We start from the raw sequence: 17135 nt of genomic DNA on the forward strand, positions 1-17135 counted from the left end.
GGAGGGAGTGGTCGTTTTAAGGAGAGATGAGCGTGCATACCTGTCACGTCATCATTTACAAGATGTCCCACCATAATTAATTAGATGTCAGGAACAATCAAGCACAATAGTCATGAGTCCCATCTCTGGTAGGTAGCCGTCATGTCATTGCCCACGTGGGTGTTTAGAGAGGGCGGCGATAATAAATGAAGGGCGTGGGCCAGTCAGAGAATATGATGGGACATGCCAGGGCAGGCGAGTCTGCTGAGGACTCGAATTCGGCCTGGTGAGGAGGATTCGGCAGGCTTCTGCCGGATGGAGGATTCGGCAGGCTTCTGCCGGATGGAGGATTCGGCAGGCTGCTGCCGGATGGAGGATTCGGCAAGCTTCTGCCGGATGGAGGATTCGGCAGGCTTCTGCCGGATGAGAGGACTCGGCTAAGGGATAGTGCCGAATAGGTCCTTCACTGGGGAGGTGGCCAACTGGCCGATTCGGCGAAGTCGAAAGCCGGATGGCTATTCGGCGAATGCAATTCGGCAAGACGGAGGCCATTCGGGTAGTTACCTATGTTGAGTGACTTGATTCGTCAAGTTCGAGGATCCAACCGGTTGCGTTCCTTGGGAGCGGGACCAGACTTAGACTCGAGTTCGACCATGATGAGCCCATTGGATTATTCCCAGAACAAGTTACAAATATAAGATGACCGCTTTGTCACATAATGATCCGATCCATCTAAATAATCATACTTCATAATATTTTTTGTAGTTTTTTTTTTGGTACATACTCTAACTGAGAATAGAATCCTAGTACTCCGAAGACTCTATCAACAACTCTATCATAATCATTCCCTAGGGGCTATTGTAAGATTTTATCGATATTACAAAATGTATTAGAAATTTTCATTAAAGCTAAAAAGCCTCCTAATAATTTTATTTTATTGTTTAAATTAGTGGATGAGATGTTTACATGGTAATTGAAAATGACAAAATAGGTAGTTTAGAGTTAAATAATAGTGAAATTAAATTAGATGGCAAGTTGATTTATAATTTGCAGCCAAATTTGTAGTAACTCGTTTAAACTTTAAAAAGTATCCAATATTTTATTTAGAAAATTTAGGAATTCATAATGGTTAAAATATTTGACTTTAAAGGTGCAAATAATGAAGGACAAATTTTTTTTTAAAAAAAGTCCCTTTATTTTCAAATCATCCACGTTTCATTTTGTTTTTTTTTATCAAAAAAATCACACTCACTGTTCTCTATACATATTTAGATGTCTTCTCCTACTATTCTATATTATTATTTCCCATCTAAATCTCTAATATAATTTTTACATTATAATGATTATGATTTCAAAACTATTTCAAAATGATTCCACTCATTGTTATTTCAAAACTACAAGAATGATTGATGAAAAATTAAGGTGTGCTACCTCAGTATCTCTAGTTTGATATATTATATATGGGATGTACGAAATCCTAGATTTTGATTGAATTTTTCGTAAGGTGCAAGTCCATGTGCATCAGTTTGTAGATCTCAAGCCACGATAGCATCTAAGTTGTCAGTGGTTCTGTTCCTGAAATGAGATTAGTTTTGTGGTCTGTGGTGCTTTGTATGGCCCGTAGATGAGCATGCAAGTGTTGTGATGTGTGGACATATGAGACTATGGTATCTTGGTATTTGTGGTGTAATGGATTTATGTAGTTTCTTGTGTAATGGGTCATATGTGTGTGTTCAACGACTAGTGCTGTCTGAACTATAATGCTGATCTTTTGATTGTATATTTGAGGGATCTAACTTTTCTTAATTTATCTATATATCAACCATTTTTCAAAAAAAAAAATCATAACCGCTACAACCATTATAATTGTAATAGTTATAATATTATAACTATAAATAATTATTATAATTATAATATATAATTATGAAATTAGTTATAATATAATTTTATCTTAATATACTGGATGATATTATATTATTTTATATAAAAAATTAATAGGATGTTATGTTTGATTAGAAAAAAAAATCACAGTGAGATACACGAAGAATGCACTTTTGATTTTTACCTAATAATTAAAATGGATTGTACTTTAAAATATTTGATTTTATAAAATAGTTTATAATTGAGATTTTCGTGGAAAGTAACTCTTTTGCTTAAAAGAAGATACGAATCTTCTATTAAGGTTCTTTAAAAGTTAGACAAGACCAGAATCTTATTTTGAGGCATAAACTATTAACAAATTAGCTTATGCATCAAAAATTAAAACCATCATATTCAATTATGACTAAATTTTTCATTAAAATAAACTTTCTAACACGTAAGAAATCTTGATAAACATCATAAATTTTTCATATTTTTTTTGTTCAATTTTTGTTTTCATAACAGGTCAAAAAAGGCATATAATAAAGTTGCAACAACAAACAAAAGTATATACATATCAAAAGAACCCCATCTAGGCACGATTCAATGGTAGGATTATTGATGGATTCTACGATAAGAAATATGCTTATCTAAATAGATCGGACTACCATTTGACAGAGCGACTGTATTAGAGCCATGGCCGCGATGCTCAGCCTTGGCACCAAATGCAAACTGGGAGAAACAAGGGAAACAGAATACTATGTATGAGTCGAGCTGCAATCCTGGCGGATGCCATGGGTTACAACTGAGGTTTATTTCTTTGGCACTACCCGAGTTCGAAACATAGTTGGATTCGACTTTACACATTCGGAAGCACGGTGGTGTCGGAGGGGATACCCGGTTCCGCCTGCAGATAATAAAACACCAGATAGATCAAATACACAACTTCATGAAGCATTGATGATATACTTTGAAGTAATTCAAGTTGATACTACAGACTGGTAAATGCTTTGCCTATGCAATTTGAATCTTTAAGTCGATACTAATTGTGCCCTATACAAAGAAGCTAATGGCTCAAAAAGGTCTTGCCACTATGCTTTTACTAATTGATTATAAACATTCAAAAAGGAAGAAAAAAAATGGTTCATGAAGGAATTCATATCGTGACACAACTAAGAAGAAATCATGAACCATGGTAGTATGAACTAGTTCCTAAACCAAACCATGATTGCAATCTAGACTGCGAGAAAGCCTTACAATTAGTGCTCATCTAATGCTCTTACATCATACGAGTGCATAGGTTCTACTATGCCGCTTGAGCAATATTTAATGCGCATTTCTCGTCTCGCATAAAGGCATAATAAGTAACACAATTCCATGCAGGTTTTCTTTGTTCAAACTTGAACCCTTCAGAACTGGATGAATACATTCTTCAGAAAAAACTACTAACACTTAACATAATCACTTCCTTCAAACAGCAGATGATGAATGAAAGAGAAGTTTTCAAAAATAAAAATAAAAGAAGTACAATTCATCTACCTTTTATAAGGTTGTCAACTTTGAAGAAATTATTCTTTCATATCATACTACTGCCAATTGACACGTGAAACAAAAAATCTTCTTGAGAACATTAATGTATTAATCAAATCTTCAATGTCAGATGCACTACCTAAGAAACCTATGTGGAATCTAATCAGACGATGTACAAAGAAAAAAGAAGTAACTCAACAATTTTTAAGCACAAAAGATTGCGACGAGAGATGATCAAACTGCTGCATAAAGCATATATATCACATGGGACACATGTGGAACCATACTACAACATATTCCAGTTATATATGCACATTCTATACTAAAAGGTTATGTTCGTCACTTGACGTATGAAAGCACTCAATATAATTCCATACACTGCATCTTGATTGGTTATTTGGCTAAAACTAATTTGATCAAAATAGTGTATTGGAATTAAATCTGCTGAAAATCAATTTAAGTCGCGTAATCATTATCCTATGATGCATATAAGCAGCAGTCATCATGTGTATGTGCAGGCCAATCACCTAGCAAGGTAAACAGCATATTGGAATAACATATGCTGCATCTAGTGTAATCCCTCACTTCATACACTTATATGATCGCCCTTTTAAAACTAGGCTTCTATACCAGTTTCTTTAATTTGTTTTGAATATGAAAGTGTTCATCAGCCGCCAACTAAGGCTATTGGCTGAATACACAAATACTGAAGTAGTATTGCTATGGCACCTACATTGATGCTGAAGCGCAGCTTGTGATAGACATTCATTTTAAAGTACCAGCTTGTACGGCAGATTAGAAATTCCAAATCATTAAAATGAATTACTTGCAGAAACATTAGTAATCATGAATCATATTCCAGAAAAATTACCTCAAGATACTTTGTCAACAAAGTGGTTGTGCTGATATTGAAACCCTGGACAGGCTCTCCTTTTGTGCGAGAAACATGCAGTTGCTTCCTAACTTGAGTTGCCAGTACCTGAGTTTTGACAGAGGAAACCCAACCCATTTATGAAAAGAAGAATTGAAGAAAGAAAAGATAAGCCAACAAATTAAGATTGTAACAAAAGTTAGCTGTATGTATAACCTAGAGCACAACATGTATTAGTAAACAATTTCAAGAGCAAAGTAGTGATACCTTGCCTAACTCCACACCCCACTGGTCAAAGGAGTTGATCCCCCAAATGAATCCTTCAACTGCAATTCTGTGCTCATAGATTGCTAATAGCTGAGGAATCAAAAATATTAGCATCAGTCATACCTGAACATATTCTGGAAAGTACCAAAGCAAAAAATGATGCCTATTTATAATCCTTCTAATCAATATGTCATGCAATAGTAGTGAAAAGATCCTAAAGCTAAACTACATGAAAAACCATTAACTTGCAACAACCTGTCCAATATTGTATGCATTTAAAGAGGGTAATAGTAGGCTTAAAGAAGGACGATTGCCGGAGAAGGTCTGCAATCAGAAATATCCATGTTAAGCACAAAAAGATCCAAAATCACACATTTAAAAATTAAAACACAGAAGCAAAGGTAGTTTATTATAAATAACACCTTGTGAGGAATAAGAGGGGTAGCTACATTCTCAAGAAGTAACTGCTCTGGAGTCTGAAACACCAACATTTGTTAGCAATAAACTTAAAAAATTGTAAGCCTCAAAAATAAAACAAAATTAAGGAGGTACCTTCCCATAAGCAAGAGCATCTGGCTGTGCAAAAAAGTTTGACATGAGCTCATCATGGTTACTCACTACTTCACCTGAAAGGTAGAAAAAACAAATACAATGTAGACAAAGCATATTAATGGAAACTATAAATGCAAACAAAAGATAACACATAGTTGAGAGAGTTATTTAAATACCTTTCAGGTAAACAGGCCGCTGACTTCTGATTGCACCAATAAAGTCACAGGGAATTACACGACCCTAAATACACCAAAGAATTTTAAAAATCAATGGTGATACACAATAAAATACTTAAGAAAAACATCCATTTTTAAATAAAGACAACCACAAATTTCATTACCTTTCAAGGTTCTTAAAAGCATATCAGACATGCAAGCAAACAAAGGCTCAAAAGCCAGAGTATGCAAGAATTTATATGCATATGTGATCCATAATAAGGCGATATTTAACATCAATTATACTGACAAGGATGCATAATACTTATAGCAGTATATATCATAATATTGAATTGACCAATCATATTTATCAACCTAGGCAATTTATAATTGGAAACTTACATAAGAACATAACCAACAGTATAATAGAAAACATAACACATAAAATTACATGTTAACCAACCCACACACTCCATCGAGAATATTTAACAAAATCTAAGCAATCATATTATTTGATGGAAATTGATTTAAATAAAATCAGAATTAATCTTTTTTTTATATTAACACCCCTCAGTTATTATACTTACAATTGAGCTCTATTATATTTACAATTTGGTCCTCTACACTCCCCTCCAAGGTAATTTTAAAAAATATATATTTAATGAGTCTAGGATCTCTCAAAAATTTAGTGAGCAAATCTGCTACCTACCTGATGATTGAAACTAACAAGAACGATGAGGATCTCCTCCTAGATTGCACCATGAACAAAGTAACAATCAATGTCAATTATGTTTTATCCACTCATGAAAGGCACAATATGAAGCAATGTGTATAACAGCTCAATTATCACAATATAAGTACGTTGGCTCACTCTAAACATTACTTAGCTTAGTCATTTCTTTGAGCCAAATAAACTCACATGTAGCAGGAATCATTGATGTACTCTCCTTCTACACTCAACCTCATCACAACAGTTACTTTTTGCTCTCCCAAGATACAAGGTAACATGTAAGGGTGGGATCATTTCATCAACTATAGCTTATCAGCCTCTCAGATTAGACAGCCTCCGAAATAGTTTTAGAAATGGAATGTGAAGCCAAAGAAGAGAAGACAGAATAGCAAGGTGATAGAGAAACATCGAAGATACACTCAGAAACAAGATATTATGTCGTGCACTTACAGGGACCTTTCCAAAAAGCAATTGGGAGGTGAAAATCAAAAAGTGGGGTACAAGACTAGTAATGATATTAGAAAAGAGTAGAGTTTCAAGTAGTAGCTATAACATGCTCAACCTTAAGCTTATATCTATAATTCATCTGTTTTACCAACGTTAGTGCTTCTGCTGGGATCTATATAGTGGAAGATGGTAGAGTAGGAATGAGAACACAATTGGAATATAAACAGGAAAAACCTCTGTAGCAAACTCGGGTGTAAATAGTTTGGTATTGAAGAAGTGTGCTTCTTGAAGAATGACAGGAAAAGGAGTAGCGTTGATATTCCTTTTGCATGTGAGAATAGCTAAGAATGACAGGAGATAATTTATCTCTACTAAGAGATAAAAGATGAACAAAATAAGTACTCCCAAAGACACAAGGTGAAAGTAAAAGAGCATCTATAGGAAACAAACTTGTAAAAGAAATTTGTCTATGAAGAACTTAAGAAGGCATACAATTTATAAGGTAGCATGCAGTGAAACTTAAGAGGAAGTCTCATTTAAGTAATCATATACAAGCTGTCTCAACCACTTGTTTTATTGGACTCAAAACAACATATAGATTGATAAAAGACGCCATCAATAGAGAGGAAAGATTGAAAGGCACAGAAAAGTATTTTCTTAATATTATCACTGCTCAATACACAAATTGAAGTTCTAAATTGTGTTTTGATCTCAACACAGACAAACAAAAAGGAAAACATCAGTACATTTTTTCGGTAAGAAAAGCCAAGTGGTGTGCGAGTAATAATCAAGGGAACAAAACATCTGTAGCAAACTCGGGTGTAAATAGTTTGGTACTGAAGAAGTGTGCTTCTTGAAGAATGACAAGAAAAGGAGTAGCATTGATATCCCTTGTGCATGTGAGAATAGCTAAGAATGACAGGAGATAATTTATCTCTACTAAGAGATAAAAGATGAACAAAATAAGTACTCCCAAAGACACAAGGTGAAAGTAAAAAAGCATCTATAGGAAACAAACTTGTAAAAGAAATTTGTCTATGAAGAACTTAAGAAGGCATACAATTTATAAGGTAGCATGCAGTGAAACTTAAGAGGAAGTCTCATTTAAGTAACCATATACAAGCTGTCTCAACCACTTGTTTTATTGGACTCAAAACGACATATAGATTGATAAAAGACGTCATCAATAGAGAGGAAAGATTGAAAGGCACAGAAAAGTATTTTCTTAATATTATCACTGCTCAATACACAAATTGAAGTTCTAAATTGTGTTTTGATCTCAACACAGAAAAACAATAAGGATGGAGGAAAGCATCAGTATATTTTTTCGGTAAGAAAAGCCAAGTGGTGTGTGAGTAATAATCAAGGGAACAAAACATCTGAAGCCAAGTTTTAAAGGGACATGATTGGGCCCCTAAACATATGAAGGCATTAAGGAAAAAGGTAGCACATTTATGGACAATGGGAGGAAATGATGGTTGAAAGACGCACACTCTTGACTTGGCTATTGGAGAGACCAAGAACCACCATTTGCATAGTTTGTAGGCTAGATAATCTAGACGACTTTGAATTAAGAGTGGAGAAGAATCAACTAATAGAGAAGATGTGGGTGTAGCCATTGTCAATTGATATAATCCTTGAGGCTCATATTTGCATCAATCACCTTTCCTATCCTTGAATCCTGAGCAATGTAGTGATCAAGTGAATTTGCTTGTAAATAGTAACTAAAAGAAAACTTGTGCATATAAAATACAAAAAAATGGTAAAGATAAGGAAAGAGTGACATGGCCAATGCCCTTCACAGATAAGACAGACCAATCTGCTAGAATGGCATGGATAGGATGACATGGAGGTGTAAGATCAAAGACAGAAAGTTGCTAGCAAACATATACTCAGAGGATCTTGAACTTAGAATGTGCGTAGTCGATCTAGCAGTCTGTGTTGCGAAATTAGTAGAATTATAGCCATGACCAGGAAAGACACTTACTGGCTTAAAGCACTCTTAGAAGTCTTCCACTTAAGGAGTTGTAGATACTTCTCCATAGATAGATTAATGGTAGAAACACCTTTCTTAGGATTTAGAAAATTGCATAGATTGATTTATTTCCTACAGATGTAGCAGCAACAAGAATTTCAGAAACTTTATAGGAGAACTGCCAAAGCACAGGCAAAGGGATCATAGAACCCATGTAGGAAGCAATTTGGAAATAAAGTGCAAATTCTTCAATCTGATCAGAAATCAATCTGGAAATCTGGAGGAGCTGGAAACTCTTAATTTGGAAATCTAAAGATTTGAAGCAGAGCCAGTGAAGTCCAGATTTAGATAGGTTCTTACAATCTAATATGGAGCAAACAGTTAGTGAAGGTAGAAACAAATCTCCAAAACAAAATCTCAGGAAACAATCTGGAAACGAAATCTATAGAAAAAGAAAAGTAATTTTAAATCAGTAAAAGCAATCTTGACAAAGGAATTCCAAAACAGGTTTTGGGGAATCTGCAGGAAGATGACACACTTAAGGAATAATGATTAGAATTGTCGCAACAAACATCTAACAGAACAAATAGGTGGCGTTGCTATGTTAAGCAGGAAAATTATTAAGGTTCTTTTTTCTGTGTAGTCCCATATAAATTACTGCTATTGTTCTTTTTAATATTTACACCACTCTTATCGACATATTTAAATTGAACCCCATTCTATTTAAAATGTTATCCTCAATAGTTTATGCAACCACATAAATTATGTGGCCTTGTTTTAGTAACTCGGCTGTTGAAAGAGCCAAACCCAATATTTGGAATGGCATATGCAATGTAGGCCCTTGCCAAATATTTTTGCACAGCCACTTCTTAAAACACTGTTATTTTCAGCTTCAGGAAAACTGCAGCTCTGAATGTGTTTCTCATTTTCCTCCCAACATCTTTGGTATACCAGATAACTTGATTAGACATACAAATGGCTCTAGAGATGACAACCGACCAAGTTGACTTTCAATTGTTAATCTAAAGGAATGTATTACTGAACAGCACAAAAACAACAAAAAATTACAGCATTAAAAACTTGATCTCAAGTTTTCAACTAATAATATGTAACAGGTAACACAGAGTAGCAAGTTTGAATTACATTTATATAATAGGAATTCTAGCATATTCATAAAGGAGAGACACGGAGAGCTTCTGAAGTATTGTCCTAAATGTTGTAAGTTATGTTTTTTGGCTGAGTTTGAACAGAGCACAAAATTTTCCTTGACATAAAAGAAGTATTTGCTGGAGGAAACTTTTTGCACAATTTTTGTTTCTAATTCTATCTCACTTGTCCACAACTAATGTAGTTCTACGCTAGGTCAGTTTTGTTCATTAAGAATGTTACCTGATGAATTAGCTGATAGAAACTGTGCTGACCATTAGTTCCAGGTTCTCCAAAATCTATTTCTCCAGTCTCAAAGGGAAGAGGAATACCATCAATTGATACACCTTTTCCATTACTCTCCATGCTAACCTGTAGGATATCATAACTACAAAATTTTGCCAAAACAAGAATTGCTCCAAAGCAAAAACCATATCAAATACCTGCTGAATATGCGGAGCAAACTTCTCCAGTGCCTGAGAATAAGGCAATATGGCCTGGATAGAGTGATGAAAATTTTTGTTTTACTAGTATAATAAATCACAAAAAATGCAGGACAGATCGGCATGTGACAAAACTAGGATTTCTTACTCTCGCAGGATATCCAAGAAATGTAGCATTCCATACACTCAACAAACCTAGAAGTACCTGGTTCAAGCAACAAAAGTATTTGGTTATGAGAATATCCTTTTGTATGGAGATCAAAACAAAATAAATGTCATAACTCTTACAGGTAAGTTTTTTTCAAAGGGAGTTGAGTAGAAATGTTCATCAATGTTGGAAGCCCCATTCAAAAATCTTCAGTGGATACAGAAAAATAGGTAAGAAAACTTCTAAGATTATCATAGAGAATTATACTAAATGCCTAACACAAACAACCTGAAATGACAACATAAACAGTATGTGTTTTAGCATTGAGACTGAAGAAATGAAGTGTAAAATAGTAGAAGGATTAAATCCTTAAATATATTTTATGTTCAGTGAAGAAAAACTACACAGCCATTTCACAGATCAAGATGTCTTGAGAAAATAAATAAAATAAAATAAAACTTCAGCAATAACTAACCCTGTACTGTAAGTTACATTCATATTCTTAAATGGATTGAATCCATGACATGTCAACCATAACCCTATATTATGAGGCTCTTTAGCAAAGTTATGATAAAGAAAATTGTGTTTGCCAAGCTAGGATATCAGATGGATGTCTCAATATCCATCCTTTGAATGATCCCAGTACCACCTCATTGATTATGCAGCCTTAGAAAACATGACGAACCTTTACAGTATAGGAACTAATGGAAAATGCCAAAGTGATTTTACTGCAACTTGTTTGCTAAACTTACTTAAGGTGAAATTTTCTCTCTCAATTCCAGTCTTTTAAAACATTTTCTCTATTTTGTAAATTTAGAAGTCATGCAGATCTTCAATTTCATGAGTTAAGAAAGAAAATTGTATGGCTTTAACATAGAACTACAAAATCTTTCGACTGTTATCATTTCTTCTGCAAACTAGGCATGTTATCATTCTTATGGGACTAAGTTGGACCCTTTATCTGTTCAATGTAACAAGTTTATTTTAAGCATTTCTTCACTTGTATCCATAGTAAGTTCAAGGAATGCCCTATGATTTCACTTGTTTCAGTTTGTGATTTACTTCAGCACTATATAGGAAATGGTTTAAATGATATGTATGTTGCAACATAAGGGAGTGCAAATATATAATATATCTGCATACTAATCACTTTTCTAGAGAATTAACTCATTTATTCTCTCAACTAATGTTATATAGTAGATGCATATGATGAAAGTAGGAGCACTCATATTTCTTGACTTATGAATAAGAGCCATTATGATCACTGTAACATTTGTAAGCAGTACATACTAGAGTTCATGTTGTTCAAGGTTCATGACAGCCTTATGAATAAGATCCATTGTGATCATTGTAACATCTAGCGGTACATACTAGAGTTCATGTTGTCAGAGGCTCATGACATACAAGGTTCCCTTGTTTGATATATATATTCTATGACATTTTTTTCTCCATAGGGAGGTAAGAGAAGCAAACTCAATTATATAAGAAATAAATGCTTCAATGCTTTTAAATTTCAGGTCTTAAAATACTCTGTCTTTTCAAGGTATTAACTATAATCAATAATTCATATTATTTTGATGGAACAAAATGTATAGTATTACACCAGACAAAAGCAACACCAAAAATGCAAAAGGAAAGCAAGAGAATTCTTGTAACAGACGATGTTTAATTTCTGGTAACAAGGCTTGTTCGATTTAACCAATTGAGTTCTGTTTAATTATTCATGTATGGTTTCCTTTTTCCTGAAGTATGTGAAAATATAATGTGAAAGTACTCTAGATGTTGGCTTCTCACTAAACTCATTGTGTTAAGATAAATAAGCATGAGTGATCATACTTTTCAACAGTTGGAAAACCATACTGAAGAGACAGTGGAAGCACACCGACAGCACTGCAAACTGAATCAAAATAGCCACTATCAAAAAAATCTCCAAAGGATAGAATTTTCAAAATCATGAAATATCAGGCTAATTACCACTGTAGCGACCACCAACCCAGTCCCAAAATGCAAAAGCATTTGCAGGATCAATGCCAAACTTCTCCACAAGCTGTAATAACAAAATAAATTACTATGAGTTTGATAATAGTGATAGAAAGATTCCTAATATTTAGCAGCTTGTCTAGAATGAATAGAACATGATAAAAAAACAGGATGATACCATATCATAGCATGGAAGAAAATGGCAATTCCAGAAAGTACTATATCCTCCAGGTTCTCTATTGTACTAATTCCCAGCCGAAGCCTTTTTGCCTCAATATTTTTTTTTATAAATTCAATTTTCCATTTCCCGAAATACCAGCTACATATGTGTGTAGAAGATCAAACACTCCCAGAACAGGGAATTATTCTTGCTTTCTAGAGATACTGATTTGTTATCATACAATCAAATTTCTTATGTTTTGATCCACATGGTATGTCCACCTTCCATGAAAAAGAAATATAATAAGATATTCCCAAGAATTTCCTCACATCTGAATTAAACCAAGAAAACATTGTTAGTTGTTGACCGTTGTTCGTCTGATATCATATAGTTTCCTTACCTTTAGTTGCATGTTGGCCTTGTCTGGGTAAAAAAGATAAAGATATACATTAACACTTATGTGATGTACTTTTAAAAATGTAACTTCATTTGCAAGTCTTAACAATATAAATATATAAATTAATCCTTTCCTAAGGGTTCAAGCTTTTAGCATAAATGGTGTCAATCAACTTTGACATAATGTAGAATAGGAGATCAGGTTCAAATCCTAGGAAGGGGGATGCTAACAATATAAATGCTTGTGCTTGCTTAGGCAATCAACTTTAACAGAAAGCAAGTAAATCACATTGCAAAAGATATCACCTAATTATTAAATCAGATAAAGAAGGAAATAAGCGTCACGGAATATAGAAGAGTATAGAACTGCAAAATACTTCAAAATGAATGTTACCACAAGATTTGTACTGACTGCCACCATATGCTTTGCAACTGCTTGTGGACTGCAATAAATGAACAAGATATGTAAATATAAGTAGAAGAGCCAAAACCAAACAATGAACTTTATAAAATAAACCATTCTTAGGATGATCTAACCCAAGAGCAGAGGAGATCCATTCTCTCATTGTTCTAGCATTCAACATAGTTTCAGCAGTGGTAAAAGTCTTTGAAACCACCACAACTGCATTGAGAAAAAGAAAAGTGAGTTAAAAATATGCAATAGGATAGCACTGGAGGAGTTTTTCAAGTAGATAATATTTTTGCAATTACCTAAGGTAGTTTCAGGATTCAATCCTTTGATATTTCGAGCCACATCAACTGGATCAACATTAGCAAGACTACAGGAAATTGTATTAAATATCAGTTACAATAGGCCATATTATTTTCTTTTTTCTAAATCCTGAATAGTAGTAGAGATTTCCAAGAAAAAAATTATGTTATATAGGTTTTATCTAAATTGTATGTGTAAGAAAACTTTATGAATAACATGTTAATTGGCATAAAATTTACATTGGAGTTCACCATGTTACTGATGCAATAAGTAAGGCTACCTTAATCTGTAAGACTATCTCAATCTATAAGTATTATTCCAGGACCTTAAAATTTCCTAGCCATAAGCAAGCAACACACATTGAAGGATCATACAAATATTTCATAAAGGTGATTGAGAGTGGTTTGCTACAAACAATAATGTCATTTCTAGCACCTAGAGATCAGATAATCCCCAAAATCCACTTATGCCTACCAACCATACTACCTATACTGAGTGGTATATTTTCAGTTACTTATATCAAGCCATGCAACTTGCTTTACCGCCTAATATATCCATGACATATTAAGATTTTGCATAACACACACTATTGATAAACATTTTTATTTGGATTAACTTTCATGTATCACCAACCTTAAAGTTATTTAGATCTTACAAACTAAAATTGCCATGGAAAAATGAATCATTGATATAAAAAAATAAAAAACATATTTTGTTGTCCTAGAAGATGCACCCTTAAGTCTAGAAAAGTGACTTAGGAATATCAGTTGGATATGGATGACTGTCACAGTTGCAAGTAGAGCTAATCACTATATTACTACTTGTTGATTACTGGATGACATGCCAATACTCATAGCATGTGCATTAGTTGAGTAAAAATTAAATAGTACAAATGGCAGAACAAGTAGCTCTATCCATCAATGTTATTATGTCTCTTGTCTTGAAATGATCACTTATTTCATGTACTTACAATTGTAGTTGTCGTCCTTTAGCACATTCTGCAGCCTCTGGATCTAAAAGAATTCAATGATAGGATGACTTAGATTTTTCATTTACATTCAGTCTGACCATATAAAACATAGCATTGGTTTCAAATGCAGGAGAATTTGCATGGGTCAAAAAAGAACATAGAGACTGACTGATTCACCTGTTTGCAGAGCTGTATGCACAAATAAGGGGCCTAAGAAACTGCCACCAATACCAATAGCTACAACATCTTTTAATGCCTTCCCTGTTGCGCCAACCTAAGTCATGTACTAAATTAAAATGAGCAACTTGACAATGAAACCGAGCAACTTAAACATCTTCTCTTCTTACCCAAGAGCCATTCCGCACCCTTTGAGAGAAATCTTTTATCTTGTCCAAAACATTCCAAACATCTGGTACAACATTTTTCCCATCACTGTAAAAAGCTTTATCTCTCGGAGCTCGTAAAGCAATATGCAGAACAGACCTATTCTCAGTACTGTTTATCTGAGAATTTAAAGAATAATTCATCCATAAGTATCCACAATCCTATCAGGCCTGACTGTAAAAACAATCTAATCCCTATGCAAATGGAAAAGTGAACATTGAACCCATAACAACTGAAACACTAAATATATGTCTGGATAATGAAGAGTAATCAAGAACCTCTTATTAGGTGGAATACCTAGAGGAAAACTAAAATAACAGACAAAAATGCAAACTAGCATATATTACATTCTGAATCACTGGGTAAACTCACATGATAACCATATCTACCATCTTTGTCTTCTGCAATAATCAAGATGGCACAATAACACCAGCAAAAGTTCCCTCTTAGGAACAAAAACCCAATGAAGAACAGCATAAAATGCAAGTGAAGTCACTATTATATTGTATCCATGAAATTTACTTACATGCTCTCCATTGTACATCCTATCAATTTTTTGTCTCAGTTGTGCTGCCTGTAATATTCAAATAAGCAATTAGGAAAATGTTCTAACAATAAGAATAAGGTTCAAAAACAACCCACCGCTGCTAGTTTAAAAAGTTTATCAATGGTGTCAAGGCGGGCACATTGCCGTGAATAGTCCAAAATTATCCCATCATGCTCTCTGTTAGGGAGATTGATAAGTGTACCAAGAAAGCTCAAAGTGAATTAAAAGTAACGATTTAACATGCATTAGGCTTTTCCCAAAATGGAAAATAACAAAACTAATTAGTATCATACACCATCATTGACTGGCTTCGTTCGACATCATTCAGGAGATCACGCAAATGTGTCTTATTAATTTCATTGACATGTTCCTGCAGGGTGACGAATCACCAAATGTGAGGCATCTGAAGAACAAACACTTTATGAAAATAATCATGATGGTAAAGGAATATAAAACCTTCAAGTCCTTCCATGGCTCAGTGTCGAAAATAAGAGATGCTGATGCCATCAGTCTGAAATGATGCATTAGTTATCCCATTGGCCATTGGCAACACATGTGGTAACCAAACTAAAAATTCTTGGAGGAATTGAATACACCACTATCAATTATTGTATCATTTTTCTGAATTCTTATGGAAGATATCTAATTTGTTAAATACAAGCACTCGAAATTCAAAAAAAAATGTTAACCATTATAAGGAAAAATAATCACGTCCATTATGTTGGTTCGATCAGCATTGTATTCAACAATTTCTAAAATAATTCCCATACTTCTTTCTACTGTTTCATTATACAATGAAGATGCAAAAAAAAAATCTAGTTAATAGATCTTTGGGGGAAAAGGAACAGCTACAGTTTGGAACAAAAAAAAGGTAGATCATCGATATCGAAGAGAAAACACGGAGTAGAGGCCAAATGGTGTCAATAAGAAAGCCAAATCAACGGAAAACGAATAAAAGAGTCAAAATGTTCAGATCTGAACAATAGCATGCTTGAAATTGAACTTCACCGACAGCGGATCAAAATAAAACACAACTAGAGGCCTGATTTACCAACGAGTGTCGGCGGAGTCAGTAAATCTTGCGAGGAAGGCGAAGAGAGGTCTCTATCTCTTCGGCGTCGGGAGAAAACAGGAGGCAAAGGAATCGCTCTCTAACTCTTTGCCCGTCGGAACTCGGAACTCGCATATATATTATCTCATCCGGATCGCTCCGTCACGATCACCCTTCGATAGAACTGAGTAAACTTCACTTAGCACCTTATAAGTTATCTTTTTATAAAGTCTACCACTGAACGTTGCAATTGCGCTAAAGGGCTTCATTTTTTTTATTTTACTCCTCTCGTCCTTCAAATCATTTTAACTAAAATTTAATTAACTTATAATACAGTTTTAAAGAATTATATATTTAAATTTTCAAAAAGAGATTGAAAATCATTAAAGAGGCATCTTTTTATAATTTTCAAAAATAAAAAATAAAAACAAGTGCGCTTTGATGATTTTAGAACTAAGGCAGCCTTTTAGGTAAAACTAAAAAACAAAGGACTTTTTATAATGAATTCTCAAATGACGTTTACCTTTGAAAATAAGAAGAAGCCTTTTAAAATATGAAGTAAATAATAAATATTCTAAACAAATAATGAAAGCATTAATATATTATTAAATCCAAAGATACTTCACATAAATATATTAAAAATATTAAATAATATGTATTATACATGTCGACTTTTATGTGTACATAAATATTCATCCTATAGATAAAATAAGAGAAGATCATCTACTAATTATTTTAAAAAATATCAAATTACTTTTTATTGTTGGATTGTAATGTTTTTCTAGTTCTTTATTTTAAAATATCAAAAAATATATATTTAAAAAATTATATT

The 17135-nt window shown here is 33.7% G+C and overlaps 1 protein-coding gene across 1 annotated transcript; it reads right to left on the reverse strand.

The window, feature by feature from the left end:
* Positions 1-2377: 2377 nt before the first annotated feature.
* LOC141814604 (glucose-6-phosphate isomerase, cytosolic) lies at positions 2378-16433 on the reverse strand. Its single transcript, XM_074702542.1, has 24 exons — positions 16304-16433; positions 15709-15763; positions 15546-15622; positions 15348-15429; positions 15232-15279; positions 14669-14824; positions 14499-14595; positions 14322-14364; positions 13351-13418; positions 13177-13261; positions 13034-13082; positions 12078-12150; positions 11940-12000; positions 10244-10310; positions 10104-10160; positions 9956-10009; positions 9756-9884; positions 5236-5299; positions 5060-5133; positions 4930-4983; positions 4763-4831; positions 4508-4597; positions 4241-4348; positions 2378-2746 (listed from the first exon to the last, which is right to left on the reverse strand). The coding sequence occupies exons 2-24, from the start codon at positions 15757-15759 to the stop codon at positions 2699-2701; spliced, it is 1704 nt and encodes a 567-aa protein (XP_074558643.1). The 5' UTR covers positions 15760-15763; positions 16304-16433; the 3' UTR covers positions 2378-2698.
* Between the last annotated feature and the right edge of the window lie 702 nt (positions 16434-17135).

The sequence above is a fragment of the Curcuma longa genome, chromosome 21 (assembly GCF_044706935.1).
Source record: "Curcuma longa cultivar G26 ecotype Majalengka, Jawa Barat chromosome 21, ITB_CL_G26_1.1, whole genome shotgun sequence".
Taxonomy (NCBI): Eukaryota; Viridiplantae; Streptophyta; class Magnoliopsida; order Zingiberales; family Zingiberaceae; genus Curcuma; species Curcuma longa.